The sequence below is a fragment of the Anas acuta genome, chromosome 5 (genome assembly GCF_963932015.1).
Source record: "Anas acuta chromosome 5, bAnaAcu1.1, whole genome shotgun sequence".
In the NCBI taxonomy this organism is placed as follows: domain Eukaryota; kingdom Metazoa; phylum Chordata; class Aves; order Anseriformes; family Anatidae; genus Anas; species Anas acuta.
The window spans coordinates 16,917,226-16,937,608 of NC_088983.1; the positions used below are offsets into that span (position 1 = coordinate 16,917,226).

General features: G+C 41.2%; 1 protein-coding gene across 5 annotated transcripts in view; it reads left to right on the forward strand.

The window, feature by feature from the left end:
- Positions 1 to 20,383, forward strand: part of FBLN5 (fibulin 5) — a 57,527-nt gene that overhangs the window by 25,384 nt on the left and 11,760 nt on the right. For all 5 annotated transcript variants that reach the window (XM_068682939.1, XM_068682938.1, XM_068682940.1 and 2 more), the window contains 3 exons: positions 14,677 to 14,799; positions 18,801 to 18,917; positions 19,944 to 20,063. In XM_068682939.1, the coding sequence (XP_068539040.1) occupies positions 14,677 to 14,799; positions 18,801 to 18,917; positions 19,944 to 20,063 (360 nt within the window). The remainder of the gene's footprint in view (positions 1 to 14,676; positions 14,800 to 18,800; positions 18,918 to 19,943; positions 20,064 to 20,383) is intronic.

The window sequence follows — 20,383 nt, forward strand, 5'->3', positions numbered from 1 at the left end:
GCTCTTGAGCATTTTCAAGAGGCTTAACTAGTTGTAGATGAAAAGTGGCATAAGAGAACAATAATAGGCTTGTACAGGGTTACACTTCATGCTTGTATGCACTGCTGAGGTCACCCCAGAGCCTTCTCCAGGCTGGACAGTCCCAGCTCTCTCAGTCTTTCCTTATAGGAGAGATGCTCCAGTCCCTTCACCACCTTTGTGGTCCTTCCCTGGACTCTCTGCAGTATGTCCAGGTTCTGGGGAGCCCGGAACTGGTCCCAGCACTCCAGCTGTGGCCTCACCAGTGCTGAGCAGAGTGGAAGGCTCCCCTCCCTCAGTTCCCTGGCAGTTCTTTGCCTGATGCAGCCCCGAGTACTGTTAGCCTTTGCAGCAAGGGCACTTTGCTGGCTCCCATTTGATCTGGTGCCTGCCAGAACCCTGAGGGCCTTTTCTGCCAACCTGAAATTTTAACTGGAAAAAGTGAAAAATTTATCAACATATTCCCTGGGCAGTTTTCAAAACCTGCATGTAGATTTGAGTCCAAAGAGCTGTGGCACTGAAGTGTCATACACCACCAGTAAATGTAATTAGCAGCTGATAATGTGCTTTGCATCCATTAATGCCCCAGCCAGTCATGTGCATTCTGAAGCTGATGAGGGAATTGTCATCACAAGATACAAAATACCACCACACACTGCTCTGCTAAAGTCTCAAGCTCCCTGCTAGAAGCTTGAGACATTAAACCACTGTAGAAATGCACGATCCATCAGTAGTTCATTCCCTCTGGCCTGAGAGGACCCTGGAATGCTGAATTAACCTTGTCTGCGGTATTCAGTTGGAGATAAGAAAACCACAAATGGAGAAACTCAAGTCATGCTGAGGATTTGCTAACCGTGGTCTGGGCTGGAGATTGTGCCTTTTAAAGTGTCTGCTCTCTTGTATGACTAAGTATGACCAGAGTTCTTGTGCTAGTAAGGGGCTAATAACAGCAAGTAATGATAAGAGAAAATTATATAGGATTTAGCTTTTCACTAGTGCAGGTCCTCATGATGGAAAACTCGCTGGGATGTGCCTTCTGAAGAGTAGGAGGAGGAGTTTGCTTCAGGAATAGCCACAGACATGTTCCATCTGGTTGGGAACATCATCTTTTTTGTTTATTTACTGTTTTTTTGTTTGTTTTTAAATATATGAACTGAACATGTTTTGTTTTCAGGCCGGGTCACTTGGAATTGAACCATTTTGGCTTGAGAAAGTTCAGTGTGAGCATACATCTTTCTGAGTTCTGTAGGGCCTGTGAGAGTTGTGGGGTCTTCCCATGCCATTGGTAATACGGCCAGCCACATGGCCAGCCCTCAGCGCTCACTGGCAATTTCTGAATTCTGTTGCAAAGAGACATACCTCGAGGCTCTGGGGGGAAAAAATCATTCAGATCTGTGTGTGTGAGTAGGTCAGTACCTATTCGAGCTGTAGCTGTATGACACCCAATGAAATGGTCCTTCCACCTTAATAGTTTCTGGTAATTTAAACAGAGATGCACAAAATACTGCCAATGTGAAGCATGCTGATAACAAGGTTTACAACTGAGCTGTGTACAAGCTTTCTAACATCAAAGTTAATGTTTACATTAAGATATATGTTTATGTTAGGACAGATTAAATCAGAAGTTGTTCTCTTGAATTTACTGGAAACAAAGGCTTGCAGAAAATGAACTTTGATCTCAGTCTGCAGTAGAATTTGGATTTTTACAGATAAAGATTTTATTGTGGTAAAAGAATGTGGTGCTGTCCCGGTTAAATGAAGATGCTTGTCTGAAGCCATGAGATAGCTCAGGGTACCAAGGAGTTGTGTCTGTAGGCTTAGTGTTTTCTCTTAGCTGGCTAGAGCCTCTTACTGCTTGCTACCTTCAGCCATCTCGTGTGAGTCTGGGAGAAGATGAAGCCCGATCCATGTCAGAGGTGCACAGGGACAAGCTGCAACACAATAAATCCTTTTTAGATATAAAGGGAAATATTTTCACTGTGAAGGTGGTCAAACACTGGAACAGAGGCTCATAAAGCTTGTGGCTAAAGGTTGTACCCTTGAAGAAATTGAAAACTCAGATGGAGAAGGCCCCGAGCAACCCGACTGAGTTGCTCCTTCTTTAAGAGGAGCCTGGGACCAGATGACTTCCTTAGGCTGCCCCTGCCATACCTTGTGCAACGGCTGTGTGAATGAAGTGCCTGAAGTGCAGGCCACTGTGTCTGATATTGGATTTAGCCTTTAATTTATCTCTGCCTTAGACTCCAATAGACTTTGGGTTGTAACATCAATTTAGCACAGGCTTTGAGCTTTAGCATTGATTTTAAAGTCCTGAGAGATCTTTGGGTGGAAGCTGGCATAGTGAAATACAAGCAATGATCAGAAAGGAATGTCAGCTTCTCAGTGGAGTGAATCCTTGGCTTCACCGAGTGCAAATCGAGTCATCATCCAGATCAACACAACTGGTTTGTGGCAGAATCAGTAGAGGAAAAGTCATATAGAATCACAGAATGGTTGGAGTTAAAAGGGACCTTAAAGATGATGCAGTTTCAACTCACTGCCATGGACAGGGATACCTCCCACCAGACCAGGTTGCCCAAAGCTCCATCCAGCCTTGCCTTGAACACCTCCAGGGATAGGGCATTTACAGCTTCTCTGGGCAAGAAGATCTGCCCTTATCTTGATTTATTTAATGATCGACAGGTCAGGGACAGGGTTCATGCAAGTGTGAAGTAATTTTTACTAGATGTTTCATTTGCTGCAGTTTCAGCCCTACATCTTGGCCTGCCTGGGAGTTTTACAATCTCCCAGAACTTGTTGTGTTCCTGCTCACAACTTGAAGTTTTTGGGATTATAAAAAACACAACTTTCTCTACCTCTAAAAGCTGGGCAGATCTGCTTTGAGCTCTTACCTCAGGATTTCACAAACGTTGAAAGCTTCTGTGTTTATTTATGCTTTAAAGGTAACTGGCTTTAAAGGTTTTAAAACAGAGCGAGAAAGAGGAAGGAAAAAAGCCCTTTGAGATGAAACACCTCTTTTTCCAGTGAGCCACGAACTGAGTGTAAAGAGAGCAGGAGACTTGCCAGTAGACATCCACATCACACACTGATTCGAACAAACCAAACCTCCCCTATCCACACAGTTTTCCCTTATCCAGGAAGGTTTGCAACCCAGTTGGCCCGCAGCAATTTTTGGAACATTGCAAGGAAGAATTCCAAGCAAATGTGGCTCAATCATTATAAAACAGTCGATGCCAAATCTGAGTTAAAACCAGTTATTTGAGCAGGGATTATAGGCATTTTCCAATGATCACTGCCGCAGAAATAAATAAATAGATGGCTTGCTATGTATACACTCAAAGGGGAATATTGCCCAACATGCATAGCTCTTTGCTATTAACAGTAATGAGGACACAGCTGTCTGAGCCTGGAAGCCAGTACTTGCACAGGATAATTCTCAAGGATTTTTCTGCTCTGCTGGCTTTTGTCCACTACCCAGTCTTTGTGTACGAAAGAGCCCCAAAGACCCTAACATTTATACAAGAATTACCTTGGCTTTGCGGTGCTTTTGAGATTGTTATAAAGCGTGCTGACACATGGACAGATTTGAGACTCAGATGAAATGTGAAAAACAGTCTTCTCCTCTGATAAGCTCCTCCGCTCCCTCAGTGCCAAGCATAACACTCCCTTTGCAGTCTATCGCCCCAGCTCTCGGAGCAGCTGGCAAGGGCCGCTGCTATGGGCTGGGATGGGAAGCTCTCCCTCACATGGAGTGCACAGTTTCTAACCCTGCCTGCAGAGCTCGGGGCTGAGTTTGGGCAGACAAGTGATGTGATTTGGGGCAGGTGTAGCTGGGCAGCTCTACAGAGCCTCTAAAGCAAAGGCAAAACTGCTCTGGAGGCACGTGCTGCGAGCACCAGGTGTGTGGCTGGGTTATTTCCCCTGGTTTTATCAGCTAGGTTCAGGGCACAGGGGACAAGGTCTTTGATTCCTGGGGAAAGACAAAACACTGCAGTCTGCATTGTGTGTGCTTTTGACTAACGTAGTTCAAGTGGCATGAGACCATGCCACCTCCAGCAGGAGCCTCCTTATATCCCTGGGCCAAAGAGCTTTGAATCCAGTCCATTCCTGGAGGAGACGCTGGTGATGATTGCTGAAGTTTTGTGACAGATCAGCTAGTGATGAATCTCGTACCGCTATTCCTGTTCCCCATAAAGGAGATCCCTTGCATTCTCGGGTCTACAATCCTTCACTTCCACGGATGTATGCACCACATTTGAGCAGTGGATAAAGCTTTTGACATGTGATATGTCAGAAAAGTCTGCATTTTAATGGAAGAAACAACTCTTCCAATAAAAGTTTTCATTATACCTTGCAGGTGGATATTTGCATCCCTTTATTTTCATTGTGGCTTTAATTTCTGAATCCATTTGGATTGATTTCTTCTGCTGTATTAAAAATAAGGCTGTTCTCCTCTTTACTGGTTATTGTGGTCTACTCACAGTCTCAGACCTATTCAGTCTGCCAAAACACTTGGAAAAGGAGCTCTTAATGACTCAGTTAAAATGTACGGTCAAGAAGTTCACTTATTAGAGGAAATGTAAACTGACCACCAATTGGCTAAACCAGCTGGCTGGACTGTTTGTGCTAGTGATTTCTCAAAGCTCCCTGGGGAGCGAAAGCAGGAATAGCAGTTCTCTTCCTCTAGTTCTCTCATGTTTTGTTCCCTTACAGAAAAGTCTTTGAAATAATTCATTGGAGGAGAAGCCAATAGGATTTCACAGAGATGTTTAAAGGCTTTAGAAATACTGTTTGAAACTCCTATAGTTTTAGTATAATCCTTCTTACAGGATCCTTAAAAATTATCTCATGGAACTGCAGAGAAAACACACAATCATCCATAGAAAAATTCCCCTTTTCAGTGTTAATGGTTCGACTGCTATGAAATTTTGTTAGCCTTCTCTAGAGGTTTTTGTATGAGACTATTTCAAGCAATGCAGCACAAGAAGGACTTTTTGCTAGAAGTATGTGTTAAAGTCTCAGTTGCCTGTGCATTTGCTGGCTCTGACTGCACACCTTTTTCTTTTCCATTGCAATAGAAAGTGTCACTTACGTAACCTCCCAGCAGCTGGGAGTGTTCTCAGAGCATGCTCATTGGCTCCTCTTACCACTATACCAGCAGATCTCAGTGTAGCATATGATCGTATGAAACAGGTCACTTTGAGGAATGGATTAATACACCAGTAATGTTCCATTTATTCAGCTGAAAACTATTTGCTCCCAATGAAGATGAAACCAGTGACGTGAGCAGCAGCTGCTTGGTACCTCCTAAATCAGCAGGTTCGGTGTAAGCGTTGGAATGCTGGCAATTCCTTACCCTGCTCCTCAGGATACTCAGGTCATTCTTGTTCTGCTGCACCACAGCTACTTGGAATAGCTTCAGTGTAGAGGGAAATAACTGAGATTCCCATGTAACATGTTCTGTGCAACCAATGGTCAATATGGTTGGACTTGGTGATCTCAGAGGTCTTTTCCAACCTAAATGATTCTATGATTCAATCAAAAAAAATCATAAGTACACAGAATAAATGCATGGTCTTCCCACGTTTAAGCAAAGCTCTTAATTGCAAGTACTTGTTTGTCTCATTTCTGATGCCAAAATTAACATGTAGACCATGTATTTGTGTGGAGGCACTCAGGGAATACTGGGAACAGTCCATGCAACCAGACGTGATCTTATACCAACAGGGAGCCCTGGGAGTTGCTGGAGGTGAGGAGCTGTGATCATGCAAGCTGGTGCTGAGCCGATGAACCATGCACAGTGCTGTTGTGAGCACAAGAGGAAGAGGCTGCCACCCTTCTGTCCCCGTGCTATACACTTATATGCATCACTGCCCCATAAATCTCAGTCACAAAAGCAGAACTAGAACTGTGCTCAGAGAGCAAAGTCCTTTTACAGTTAAGCTGCTGTTTATCATCTTTGAGTAATGCTGAAAGTGTGTTAGCAAAGGAAACACTCTGATAGCTGGCAGGAGATCTAGAACCTGTGATACATGTTGAGCAATTTTCAGACCAGGCAGAATGAGCAGCAGTACAGATTCATAGCTCACATTAATATCCCCTTCCAGGCTGACCATCTATTTGAAAAGAGTAATAATAATAATTTAATCCTTGTTTACTGATCAACCAATAACATAATGCATGTGGGATGCACGTAGGAAATTAGTTCAGCCATCAATGGCCAGTCCTCAGACACTGAACTATGCAATTAAACAGGTGTTTGGGGAGTTGATTTGGGATTGTGTCCAAGCTCCACAGGGTCAGTCATCCTTGGAAAAAAACACTGACCCCACACAGCAGCAGTTAGAGTTTGGCTTCAGTACGCACTTTAGGAATGTGGCATTGTTATTTCTCCCCTTTTCTTATCAAATATAATTATCTCAAGAAAAAAAAAAAAAAAAAGAAGAAGAAAAGAAACTTGAAAAAACATGTGATTTCACAGAGTAAAAATCTACTACTGAGGAAATTATTTCTTGGTGTCCAAATAAGGAGTGGGGGAGAAGTTTGGGGAAAGTGCTCTGTTCCAACGACTTTTGGAACTGATACCTATGTTACCGAGCTCGGATGTTTAGTCCTGGCCTGTAATTATTTCTACAAAAAATAGACATCCAATCTTCGTATTATTTTAAAATGGAGCCCTGAGGGTTATAAATGACTGAGTGAGCTCCAGTGTTTGAGCAGACAGATTCTGGAATGAGCTCATGGCCTTGAGCCTCTCTGCAAGAAATGTGTATCTCTAGGGTGGTGTGAGCTCTGGGGTTGTGCTGGTACAACAGCAGGAGTGAAACAGACTGAATAAAATAAAGAAGCATGGCCCCCAGAACAGCCCTTCCTATTGGAAGGAGGAAGAAAAGCTCCATCACAAACTCCTTTTACTCTGCAAGACCAGTGCTCTTACAATTGTTGGATTAATCTTCAGCCTTACTGCAGTGAAACCTGTGGTGCTAGTGGCTCTCAAATAACAGTGATGGCAAAAACATGTCCGCTTTTGTCAATGGTTGGTCACAAGAATGAAACACAGCCACAGCTACTACTGTGACCCACAGAAATCTGTGGCATGATTATCAGAATTCATTACTTAAGAAAGGAAGTCATGCATGCTAAATATGTTCCAAATAGAACAAAATGTAACAGTCCATCTGTGAAGCAGAGCACATTGCCAAAAGCATATCGTCTTGGAAATCTTCTGTCCACATTGGCTTGCCTCTTGAATACAGTGTCCAAGCAAAGTTTCTGTTCTAATCACCAAAGTCTCCAAGAATGTGGTTCTAGCTCAGAGATGGGAAGTCCACGTCCACCTCTGAGGGCTCCCTGCTCGGGGCGTTAGCACCTTGCTGGGCAGCAGGGAAAGGAACTGTCACCAAGGGAGTGGAACAGTCTCAGGACCCTCAGCATGGACCTCACTCGTGAAGAGGTAAGGTGTAGTCACTGATACCACCAATTTCAACACAGGCAATGGTCTCCCTTGTCGCCGTAGTGGCAGGTGCAAATTGTCTTGGGATGGAGCTTCTGCAGTAAACTGCAAGCTTTCCACATGCATATTCTCTGTCAGGTAGTAGGTAAAGACATGCAAAGGTCAAAATGAAATTCATCAACATATTTAACTTTTTTTTTTTCTTTTAGAAGTAGCTTTTTGTCAAGAAAGTCTTTTCCTGAACTCTGATATTGCAACTGAACTGACTAGCTAATTTCTAGGACATTCTTTCAGTTAGAAATACATCATTAGGACTTTGTTTTCTGCTGTATTTTTTAATGCATAAAGTCCTTTTTATGCACGGTCTTGTTTTTCTGAGTATAAGAAAGGCAAACGGTGCCTTTGCTTGCAGTTTTTGAACCTCATCTTCCAGAGAGCCGCATGTCCTAAGAACCTTCTCTTTTCTGCTGTCTTTCCACTTCTTGAACCCACTCAGCTTGCCAAAAAATATCCTAGTTCCTGCATGTCCAGTTCCTCAAAACTGCAGTTTAGTCCTCTTTGATTCAGCTACTCATGGTAATAGCTTGCATTCTTTCTCTTTGTTGTGTTTCATGCTTCACGACAACATAATCATTCTGTGTGTCCTGAAAGAAAGGTGGTCAGCATGCCCAACATCTGTGGTCTGACAACTTCCAGCATAAGAATGATATCAATATTTTTTTCTGCAGTTGCTACAAACATCAAATTTATATCTCTCATGCAAAATTCAATGTATTAATCAAATTACTTTTTTTTTTTTTAATGAAAAGTTGTACATGGGTACATTTAAATCTGCAAAGGAGAAAATACTTGGAAGAACTTCACAAATTCCTATCATCATTTAGAGTAATTGTGGCCATGCAACCTTCCCCAGCAACTGGTGTTTCAAGTGCATGACTATTGCTACAGCACATTTTGGAGAAGAAATGTCATTCAGGTATAAAGCCCTGCAGTAATGGAATATTTACCATGTGCTATGCTATGTTTTCCAAATCAGTAGTACTGCTAAAGTTTGTGCCTTCTTTTTATTTTGAAATTTTCTACTAAACGTCCAAACTTTTCACTACATTGTCTTTTGCTAGATTTAGCAATTGTCTCCAGCTACACATTTTGTTTCCATGCAGATGTTTAGAGATCACTGTCAAAATATCATGAAACTTTTCTTAAATAAATTAATAAATGGAGCGCTATCTTGCTATGAGACAAGCTTTCATGACTTGGAAGTACTCTTCTGAGATTTCCTGATCTTTTTGCAATATTGCTATTTGAAGTGCTGACACCAGAGATGTATTTCTGTAATTATTTTAATAATGCAATATACAGTGGTAAGAACAATTTCCTGTATCTACTCAGTGTTCTCATGTTTATGTTTGCCCTTTTAGCAATGCTGTGTCAGGAAAAGTTCATTTTCAAATGATTATCATTCATGACCCTGGGGTTAATTTCACGACCAACAATTTTTACTGTTGATATATGACCTTGCATTTGTCTGCCTTGAAATGAACTTTCAAATGCACCCACATACCAGCAAATCATCTTTTGTATGAGTTCTGTTCCCTTTTTAGTTCTTGACTCCACCAATTTGCAATCCTATGCATTTTATCCCAAATGTGGAAAGCGGTGGACCAAAACCAGATCTTCATTATTTTGTAGCCACTCACGTTATGATTCCATGTATATGATTCTCTCTTGAATTTTCTGGTCTGGTTTTAGCCTCTTTCATATGAACAGCATTGAATATGCCTGGTTGTAATTCAATGGGTTGGTGTTTTGTTTTATTTCTTACACTGTGATTTCTTGTATTAGTATTGATATGAATGAGAGTAGACTCAGTCCTGCATTCTTTGTGGCCATGGGGCACAAAGAAAAAGAGCATAAAAGAGCACTGCATGTTAGCCTCCCTGGTGAGATGTGGTAGTGTCCTGCAGTTTGATAACTAGGCTTTCTTTCTATGTGATGCCTTGATTTTATGTATGCATGGTATTTAAATTGTTTATTTATTTACAGACAGTGACTTAAATATGTCATTCATTGTTCTATGATGCCACTAAATTCTAAAGAATCTGTGAAGATTACTGCTAGCTTTTACAGATGATGAACTGCAAAGCTAGAAATTTGCATGCTAAACACAATTAGTTCATTTATTTATTTTGACATTGCAAATGATATCTATCCAGTCACTAGGCGTCTTGCCATCCATTAACAATACAATCTGTACCAATAAAAACAAAGCATCAGCACATCATATCCCACAAAAGACAGCCAGTCAGCCAGAAATGTAAGAAACCACTCTCTCCACCCTTCTAATCCCCAAAGGAAACCCCAATGCCCCAGCCACCTCACCTCTGTCAAAATGTCAAATAAACAGAACATCACACCCCAGGGTTGCTAAACCAAACCACCGCAGGCATAAATTGTTCAGACAGACACCCTGAGCTAAGGGAGAGGGATGTGGTTAATTAGGGAGTGTTTGCGCTCAGGATCTCGCGGCAAGGGCTTTCTGACAAATGTATGTGGAGATCCCTCCTACTTGCTCTCCCATTCAGTCAGTAAACCAAAGGTCTTCAGATCTTGTGGCTCTGAGCCATGGTGCTTGGTGTTCATTCTAGGTGGTATCTTGTAGAGGCAGAGAGCAGTGGTGTGGAGGGACTTTGTGGCTGTTCTCAGTAGTCAATTGGGAGGTAACAACGTATATTGTTCCCACTTCAGGTCAAATTTTATTTTCAGTCTGGACTTCTGCCCTTGTAACTAGCTGTGGGATCAGTAATATCAACACAACAACTAGAAGGTCATATGAGAGAATAAGAGATTATAGATGACTGCTAATTTGATAGCACGCAGCATAATCAACCAGAGTTGGCCAAGCATTCCTAGGCAAGGGAAGTTCTGCACAGGGATCCACCCTGCCCTGCCTTGGTTCCCTAATGTGGTTTCAAGTGCTGAACAGCTGCTCTCTCAAAGTCAGGGACCTTCAAGACACCCAGGGTCACTATTCACTGGGGCAAATTTGGATTTATCCAAACCAATTAGGTATTGTGACTATGTTTAGCATCCTCTTGTTTTCATAAGTAACTTCCAGGAACTGTCTCATTCTTGTCTGTAAGGGTAAGAAAACGTGTAGTAGCTAGATAATTTGCTCAATTTGCCTCTGACAGTGGCAGTAGTTGTCTCTGTTTCAGTAGCTACTGGAAGCTACTGAATTTTTAATCAACGCATCATTAGGGCAGGGCAGTAGGGCTGGGAGAAGCATGGGAGAAAGGAGTTTAGCTGAAAGGGCCTTTAGTGCCCCTGCAGTCTCCTGGTAGAAAATACATGTAATGCTTCCAGAATGATTATTAATCTACTTTGGCTCTCACCAGCCAATGTAGAGGCTGCATGAAATTTCTGAGAAATTCTTACAATGGGGCAGGTTGTGCTGGGCTACACAAAGTACTGGAAGTCAGAAACGCCTGTGGCCTGTTCTGGTTTCTGTCTTGTTAAGTGGTCACAGGCTAGGCCCTTAATTCCTTAGCCTTGAATTTCCCAGTTAGAATCCAGGGGAGCTGATAAGTATCATTAAGTGGGACATTGCAGGGTTTTGTAGTACAGTTTAATTTGTTCTAGGATTGGAAGGCTTCCAATAAAAATGGACTAACTATGAACTGTCTCTTAGGATGCAGGTAATGTTTTCTAAGGATCTTGGAGATGAAAGGCACTAAAAGTAGGTTCAATATTATGAAAACCATCCTTCTATATCTGTGATGGCTGGCACCATCTGATGCTTTCACAGTACTGATGCTGAAATCATCAAATATTACCATCTCTTAACATCTTGAATGGGGGACAGTGAGGTTCTAGGGTTTCTTGAGTGCTTACTTCACTTTAGTAACTCTTCTTCTCTCCAGAGAGTTATACCTAACTCTGGGACTCAGATAAGTCATTGTGGGATTTCTGTCAATGGTGAAGTCTGCAACACAAATTATTCTGGGTGAGAGGCATTATTCCAGGTTCCAGATAACCGTATCTCAGGGACTTCTTAACATCAGGTGCCCATATACAACTGAATACAGTAACCAACTGTATTATGTAGTCCTTATAATTTTTTATTCTATGAATTTGTCTAATCTGCTTTGAGCCTACTGACAACTTAGTGTCATGTGCATTTATAATCACAGTTTTACTCTGTTTATACTGTTGTATATCACCCATGACGATGGCAGAGATGGTCAGAATGGGCTTTGAAGTGGTATTTCCAGAGCATGAACACATCTAGGATCTGTGTTTGAATGGAACAGAAATAATAAGCTGTGCAATCAAAGTAAGGAATGATTTGCACATTATTAACTAGCTGTCAGGTTGTTTCCATTTGCAAGTTTCCACTCTACAAAAAAATGCCCTGGGAATGTTTTGATATAGTTTCTACACTGGCACTTAAGTCTAGTGAATCAAATGTAGGCAGTGTCTCAAAGTTTTGTGGCTGGTTTTCTACCCAGTCAATACAATTTATTTTTTCTCCCATCAAATACCTAATTTTGACTTTATTAACCACAGCTTTATTAACACTGTGTAAATGGGCACCCTCTGTCTCCCAGCTCTGATATTCTTCAAGAGGATACCTAATGGTCAGCAAATTGTTGCACAAACATTTTTCTCCATGTGCAGACATTGGCTTTCACTTAATGAGCCCATGTAATGTAAATAACTCCTGGCAGACAAGCTGGGATTATACTCTGTGTTTGAAATGAGAGGGCTGCTTGCCAAGAATTATTGACCTGATTGTATTGGCTGGGCCTGTTAGAATTTAATTGTGCATCATGGTAAAGAGCAATCTTAGAGAAAGATGGAGATGTAATATAGAATTAGACATATGCACTCAGGCCCAGGTAAAAACATATCTGATGCTACCAGCAATGCTGTTTATACCTGTTGCATAAAACTTCATTAATGAAGTCAGTGAGGTATTATTCAGTGTATAATGAGGGGAGTCAAGGTGTTCTGCATAGAGGATGTCAGGCTGATTAGGTTTTCTTGGGGAGCAGAAAATCCATGAGTAGCCTTCATTGTAAATAGTTGTGTTCAAATGAAAGTCTCCACTACCACTGTGAAAGGTGAAGACTGGGAGTAAGCAATCAAATCAGAGTCACGGGATGGTTGAGGTTGGAAGAGGCCTCAGGAGGTTACCTGGCCTGACACCCTTACTCAAGCATAGCCACCTATAGCCATTTGCCCATGAACATGTCTAGATGGCTTTAGAGTATTTCCACGAAGGGAGAAATTGGCTTGGTAAATAGTAAAGAAAAGAGGGGCCACCCATTGTTTTCTCTGCACCACAGCCAAGTGGAGGATTTATGGTGTTCAAACAGCATTGCTGCCATACCTGGTGGTAAGACCGTCACCACCTTTTTGTCTCCATTGGGCCTCACCTGTTAATAATACAGGAAGCAGTGGGCATGAAAAATGAAAATCTCTTTCTTTTTTTTTTTTTTAAGTTCAGGGTAAGCAAGAAACAGAACAGTTGGCTAGATCCCAAGGTTTTGCTCTTCAAACAATAAGCAAACATGACAAATAGGATTTTTTTTCATTTAGAAAACATTAACGTCATTCTTATGAAATTTATGGTTAGATAATATGTGTTCACATAGTACCAATTATGTGTGATATGCTGTATGAAGCGGGGGGGAGGGGGGGGGGGGGGCTGGAATTTTTAGCCCAGTCTCAGAAGCAATAGATGACCTGAACAACGTATCAATGTGTCTTTATAGTCTAGACTTCTTATCTTACACTTTCCTACTTCCCCCACCATTTTGCCAGCCTTTTCTCCAGCCAATGAATATGTGGGAACATATTTCCGACAGAGTTAATTACCTGTAATTGTGCCACTCTTGTTTTCTTACCAGGTTTGACTTGCCATAAATTACTGATACAGATGTTGGCAAGATAAGAACTCTAGACTCTCCCCATATATATAATATGTACATGTTTATTTATGTAACAGAACATGTTAGATATGCTGCTGTGCTAGACTGGATCTGTTAATTCACGACTGCTAGCATTTTCCAGCTTACTGAGACATAATTCCTGCCCTCTGCCACCTGCTCCAGCCCAGTGCATTTGGGAGATACTTTTAATCATTACCCTACAAAGTCTGGGTTAATAAGAGTCAGGGAGGGATCAAGGGAGTAGCATTGCTCAGATGACATAGTACTTCAGCAAAGGCCAATGTACAGTATGCTGGAATAAAAAATAGTTTAGGTATCAATAAATAAAACATAGAAATCTGAGTTGGCTGAAAAAAATGACACAATTTATCTTCTGATATTTCCATTTCTGACATCTAGAGGCAAGCCCAATGCCAGAAACATCAGGGAAGAGACTGAGCAAGGAGGGATTCAAATTGAACTTATGACTCTGGAAGGCATTTTTAATCAGTTAGGTTCCAGTGTCCTGGTTTATATAAATGTAGGAATGTTATTCACCTCCTTTGCAAAAAAAAAAAAAAAAAAAAAGGAAAGCCCACAACAAAAGCACCCTAAGGGGTTGTAATAAAAAAACAAAGACATTAAAAACAATAAGGTCGGTTAAATAAAAATAAAAATAAAAAGAGTTTTATTTTCAGGAAATTGATTCCAGGGAAGTCTACTTTTTTTTTTTTTGGCAGGTGAAGGTTGATATTTTCTTAACCTTATGTCAGAAAAATTGCAGTGAGATATTCTGTGTTGGTGGGGGTAGGAAGTAATATTTTGTATATGTCTGAATCTCGTGACAGTATTTGTGCATCTCTTGAGCCTCCTGCTCATCTCTTACTGTGCATAAGGATTGCATAGCCCTTTCAGCAGCCATTCCCTAGGGCTGAACACTGTCCTGTAACATGGAAATCCCAGGTCAGTGACAAAGAAAATGTGGAAGTAATGAAAAGCATCCTTTCCCGAGTGCCTTTCCCGATGCACTCTGTGACACACTGGGTCATCTGCAGAAGGGAGAGACTTGATGAGCACACTCAGTTCTCACAGCCCTCAGACATTTGTTTTTATGAATTTTAATTCAGGTTATAGTCATTCTCCCTGCTCTGCCACACTTTGGCTCCTCACATAGACCCTGTGTATGCGTTGCACTAAGAGTCCCTGTATAGTTCAAACAGCCTCTTGTTCTCATTTCTAACACATTATTGCTTTATTTCTCTGTTGCAGATATTGATGAGTGTGCTTCAGATTCTCACCAGTGTAACCCCACCCAGATCTGCATAAACACTGAAGGAGGATATACTTGTTCCTGCACTGAAGGCTACTGGCTGCTAGAAGGCCAGTGTTTAGGTAAAAACCTCATGCCATATAAGATCTGCATATCTGCATCTGTGTTTGTGTGCCTGTGAATAGCTGAAATAACTTCACTGAGCATCTTTGTCAACTACAGAGTTAAAGCTTTGGCTGCGCAGAAACTAATGTCTTCCATCTTCACAAGTGCCAACAGCACACTGGCAGAGAGACTCCCTCATGGAACAAAAATGTAGATGTGAATGCCATATGACAGCATCCATGTTACACAGGGGATTTTCATATTCCCAGTCTGAAGGATTCCCTTTCATATAAGATCAATTGTTAGGACACATACAAAAAGATTTATTCCCAAACAGACATGTCCTTTCCACACAGTTATAGTCCAGACCAGCAGAGATAACTATTTCATATGAAGAAACAGGCCCATAAATCCCTAGATTCAACCAACCCTTTTGCCTGAGGCAATAAAAAATGTAACTGAAATTGGTGCTATTTCTGCAGTTTCCAAGCAGTTTTATTTTGACTTTTTATTTTCCTTTCAGCAATGTCCCGTTCATCCTTTTAGCTCAGCCTCTCTAAAAAACCATCCCTCAACAAACAGCATGGGAAAATCTTCCAGTTCCTCTGTCCCCCAGCCCATTCCCCTCACTTGATGTGCCCATGGGATTATGAAGTGGATAATGATGTTAGGTACAGCTCTCTGAGTGAGACAGGACACAACAGCTCCTTTTATATTTGCTCTTTTTTCCCCCCAGACATGGGCTGTTTGCCTGCCAGCTCTGCGGAGCGGGACTGTCTTGTCACAACACCTCAGCTGGAAGGAGAATGGGGTTTCCCTGCCCATTTAGCCCTGGAGCTTCTCCAGCTGTTTTCCAAATTTGTCCTCCCAAATACCAATTCCATTGCAGGGCTGCCTTGTGGCTGCTTTTCTATCTACTGCAAGCAGCTGCTGTGTAACTCACCTGGTAGGCGTGGGGTAGCTGGTGGGGACAGAGCTGATCCACATCCAAATGAGGGTCTGTGTAGCTGTACCTGCTCTGGGGAGTCATCATCTTGTAGTTCCCCTGGGATATGAAGTCTCCAAGTCCCCAGCTCCTTAATATCTGGTAATTCCTCTTCTCCTGGAAACCTCTGTACTCCCTCACAACTCCTAGTGATCACGTGGAGAAGGGGAACTGGAGGTGGAGAACAGCTCAGGGATGCAGATGCACTGAGCTAATCCCAGGCTGGGGTTGCACAGGCGTATGTGGTAGGGAGAGGATGAGGGAGGGGGGATTCTGCTCTACATTGACTGTTGTGTTACCCATTTACTTCTCCCAGTTACAGCCCAAACTTAATGACTGTGTGCAGCATTCAGGCCTTGGACACAGATCTAAAGCACTTTGCTGCTTGATGGATATACCAGAGAACTGAAGTGGCTGCTTTGCTGAACTGATTTGAATATCTGCTTATGCCATTTAGAATAAGCAATAACACGCCAGTGTTGTCCACATTATGTAAGCACGGGGTGGATTATTACAAGGCAATGCAAAGAGCTAGAAGCAAATTTTATTTAAAATCTTTATACTTTAGTGTGTCAAAAGAGTCTCAGTTTTCCATACTTTCCACTGGCCTTGGAGAAGGGATTTGTGCTGGCATAAGGCAATAAAAGGCCATTTAATGTAATCAGAGGTCTGGACTGAGTTTTTAGAGACATTTTCTCTGTGTGTGTGTTTGTACTCTTAGTATACCATAGTTACAAAAAGCTGAACTTCTATCTAATGTAATTATCCCAGTAATGCTTACACAGGAGCAAGTGAAGCAGTGTCCACAGGAACCACCCACAAGAAGAAGCCTTGAAAAAGTCCTTATTCTCAAAATGTAGTGTTCTTGAGATAACAGTCCTGCAAAATCCAAAGCACGTATTTAAAGTAATACACCAGCAAAATGAGATATTAATTTACTTAAAACCACTGTCACTTTTTGCAGGATTTGGACCAAGCCTAGTGCTGGTGTACATACCACAGCTGACCCTGGCTTTTGGTTATCTTGCAATTAAGAGTGAACTGAGATGTAAAAGCTAGTAACAGTGAAACCCGGTGCCATTGTTCCTGTTATTTTACACATAGAGAGTATTTCCAAAACTTCTGACATTTTCAGAAAGCCTTTGTGAAACTTACTATGGCAAAACTGACCTATCGAGGCCAACAACATAAACTTGAATTACAGGATGTAGCTACTTATAAAACAGATTCACAACATTGTTGTTTTTATGGTATTACCACATCATGTAAATGTTCCAGTCATTCAGGAATTCATTTTCCCAAAACATTCTTAATATTTAACACCAAAACAGGAAGCAGTTAACTAAAAAATAATGAACTGCTGAAATTCATGCTGATATATATGTGTACTTGTGAACCATAGGAAGAATACTGTCATTTTGATTTTCTTGTGCATTGGAATCTCTCATAAGGGTCACTTCACCAAAAGCTGTGCCTTCACGCTTTAATCACAAAACCTTAATAGCAAACTGACTGCAGATTTATACACTTGGTTTCCTACTGCAGAAACTTTATTTCACACCTGTAGAACTGCTTCAAACTAAACTCATGCAGAAGTGGTTTAATGAAAAGTAGAATTAGATTCAGCAGATCTGGTGAAAGGAGCATGAAAACTGCAGAAGATCTAATTCAGATACTACAGCTTTCTGAAATTGCTCAAAGCTGTAGGAGCTGACTTTCAGTCTGGAGTGCAAGCAATTTCTAGTTAACAGAAGTTGCAGCATCAATGAAAACGAGTGCAGGCATCCTTCCCTTGAAGCAGGACTTGCATATTTGAATGATGTCATCTTCCTAGCTTAGCATTTCATTGATTGAATGCCCTTATTTCATACCCTCCTGAGAGTCTTAGGAATGGACATTCAAAATTGTCCCTTCTTGCATGAGTCTTTCAGCAGACAGGATTGTTATTTTTCCAACTCATCCCCAGACTTTTACATAATTATTGTTTTTCCATACACCGTTCTGTTTTCAAATTGGCAAAAAATAATGTACTGCTTCAATAAAACATCCCATCATGGCCATATTTACAGAAAGCATTTAAATAAAGACTGTCTTCCAGTACCTGGTTTGTCATCTGCTGTCCTTACAATGACTCTAGAGATCAGCAGGGATGGTTATTGAATGAGGAGCAAGACGTGATCTGTGATCTTATTTGAATTGCCCATAAGAAAAACCTAAGCAGGAACTCAATGTTTAGAACGTTATTGGAAGGCTGCAAAGTTTTCAGAGTAGCCATTAAAAAAAAAAATCTCCATAAATCAAAAGCCAGTTTATACCAAAGGAAATGTAAAGCCTTGGACAAGACAACTTCTCCAGTTCCTAGGCCAGGAACAAAATTCTTTTAGCACTTCCATCACACATAACTTACAGCATTTGTTTGTGCTTATAGCAGTCAACTGCATGTATTTCTAATGCTGCATTTCAGCCCAAACTGCTATTTGATTTTGGCAGCAAATTTATTGTTTACATTTTAGTATGTCATATAAAGATTCGTATAAAATGTGAATGTGACTGTTGGACAAAGGGTCTTTAGAGAATGCCCTGTCTGGGGAAAAACAAACAAACTGCGTTTGGTAATAAATACTTCATGCTTTTTTAGTAAGTAGCTTTTGTATATGTGGAGATAAAAGATATTTCCCTCTTGATTCTGACGAAACTTTGCTACGAGGTTTGCTGTGCTGGCTATCAGATAGGCCTTGAGATAACGTTTACAGGGACTGATTGGGCCTTCTGATCATGTATCATTGAGCTGAAGATCAATCAATGATAATCTGTTTATATGACCGACTGACAGATGTCGATGTAGGAAAAATGCATTCCTTTTGAGCAGAGACATGATTGACTAATTGGATCTGAACACCTACAAGTTTGGCTGTTAGTCTGTAACTACTGTGCTGGGTCACTTCTCTGTTTCCGGTTCTATTGATTCAGTATACTTGATGCTTTGTGTCTGCATGTGAAAATGAAGATCACTCTAATTTTTTTCATTTGTAGACATAGATGAATGTCGCTATGGCTATTGCCAGCAGCTCTGTGCCAATGTGCCCGGTTCCTACTCCTGCACGTGCAACCCAGGCTTTACCCTCAATGATGATGGAAGATCATGCCAAGGTACTGTGTACGCTGTACCATAACTGAAATCTTTGGTCCCAACCCAGCAACACTCTTAAAACTTGCTTACTTTTTAGCATAAAAGTAAGCTTCCCAACATTGCTTTTGAAATGTTGATAGGTTTGTCTTTTTGAGGTATTTCTGTAGCTTCCATGTGAGCATATGTTTGTCACCACAGTACCTAGGAGGGGCTGAGGTAACATATAGGTAGCGACATGAGCAGTGTATCCACAGATATGCACGAGGCCAAATCCCGCTAAAGACACTCACTGAAATTACTGAGATTTAGGCACTGAAGTATTTTTAAAATCTGAGGTTGTGTGACCCACCTGAGAGAGGAAATCTCTATCAGATGAAAAAATTAGATCTGAGGCTCCCAAGCTCCACATGAGGGTCCTGAGCACCTGACTACCTTTTGCTGTGATGTGCTACCTGAATCCAAGTTGACACAACGTCTCCATGAAGCCTCTCCTTAGCTAAGCAGCAATGCAGAGCATCTTCCCACATTCTCCAGGAAATGGTCTGTGCTAATGATGTGAGGACTCTCCAGAAGCTGCTAATATCCTAAAAAAAAAAAAAAAAAAAAAAAAAAAAGGCTTTGCCATAGCCCTAGGTTTCCATAAGGACCATTCCTCATTGTATTTAATTCCTCAGGTGCATCCTGCTGCATTTTTCCTCAGGTCTGTTATAATCTGTATAATCAGTTCAACTGTATAATCAGTTCTACAATTTTAAAATTACAGGATAAAGAGAGAAGTCCTTGTAATCAAATTTTCACCCCATCTTCCACGTTATTTTTTTGAATTAAGGTATTCCCCAAACCTTCACTTCCATGCATGTTGTGTTTCCAACATGCTATTTCCAAACATCATCTTGAATCCAAATAAACATTACTGACTTGGTTATGTTTTTCAGAACAAACCATTTTTACTGTACAGATAATCTCTTTCAAATGCTTTACAGTAATGAATTGAAAATAGAGTTTGGGGAGAAGTCACTGATGCAATGAGCATTGGTTTCCCGCAGATGTGAACGAATGCACAGGCGAAAACCCTTGCACTCAGTCCTGCGTCAATACCTATGGCTCTTTTCTCTGCCGTTGTGAACCTGGCTATGAACTGGAAGCTGACGGAGTTAACTGCAGCGGTAACTGTCTTCAGTTATTTGTTGGGTCTGGTTTCTTTAATTCTATTTGGCTTTCCTTTCCTGAAGTATTGTTTTGTATATGCTTTTTTACAAGTCTTCTGCTTTGGTCTATGGCTAGCAGCAGGATAGCCGCTAATCTGATTCTTCCAGTTAAACTACACAGCAAATGCCCAGAAAAGCACAATGGAGGATGGCTGCAAATAGTTTTAAAGGAAAAAGCTAAATCTTAAAAAGCTTTAAGATAACGGCAAAACATACAAAATGCTTTCTAGTGATAAATGGGAGCCTTAATAAAGCAAGTAAACTAGGGACAGTCCTAG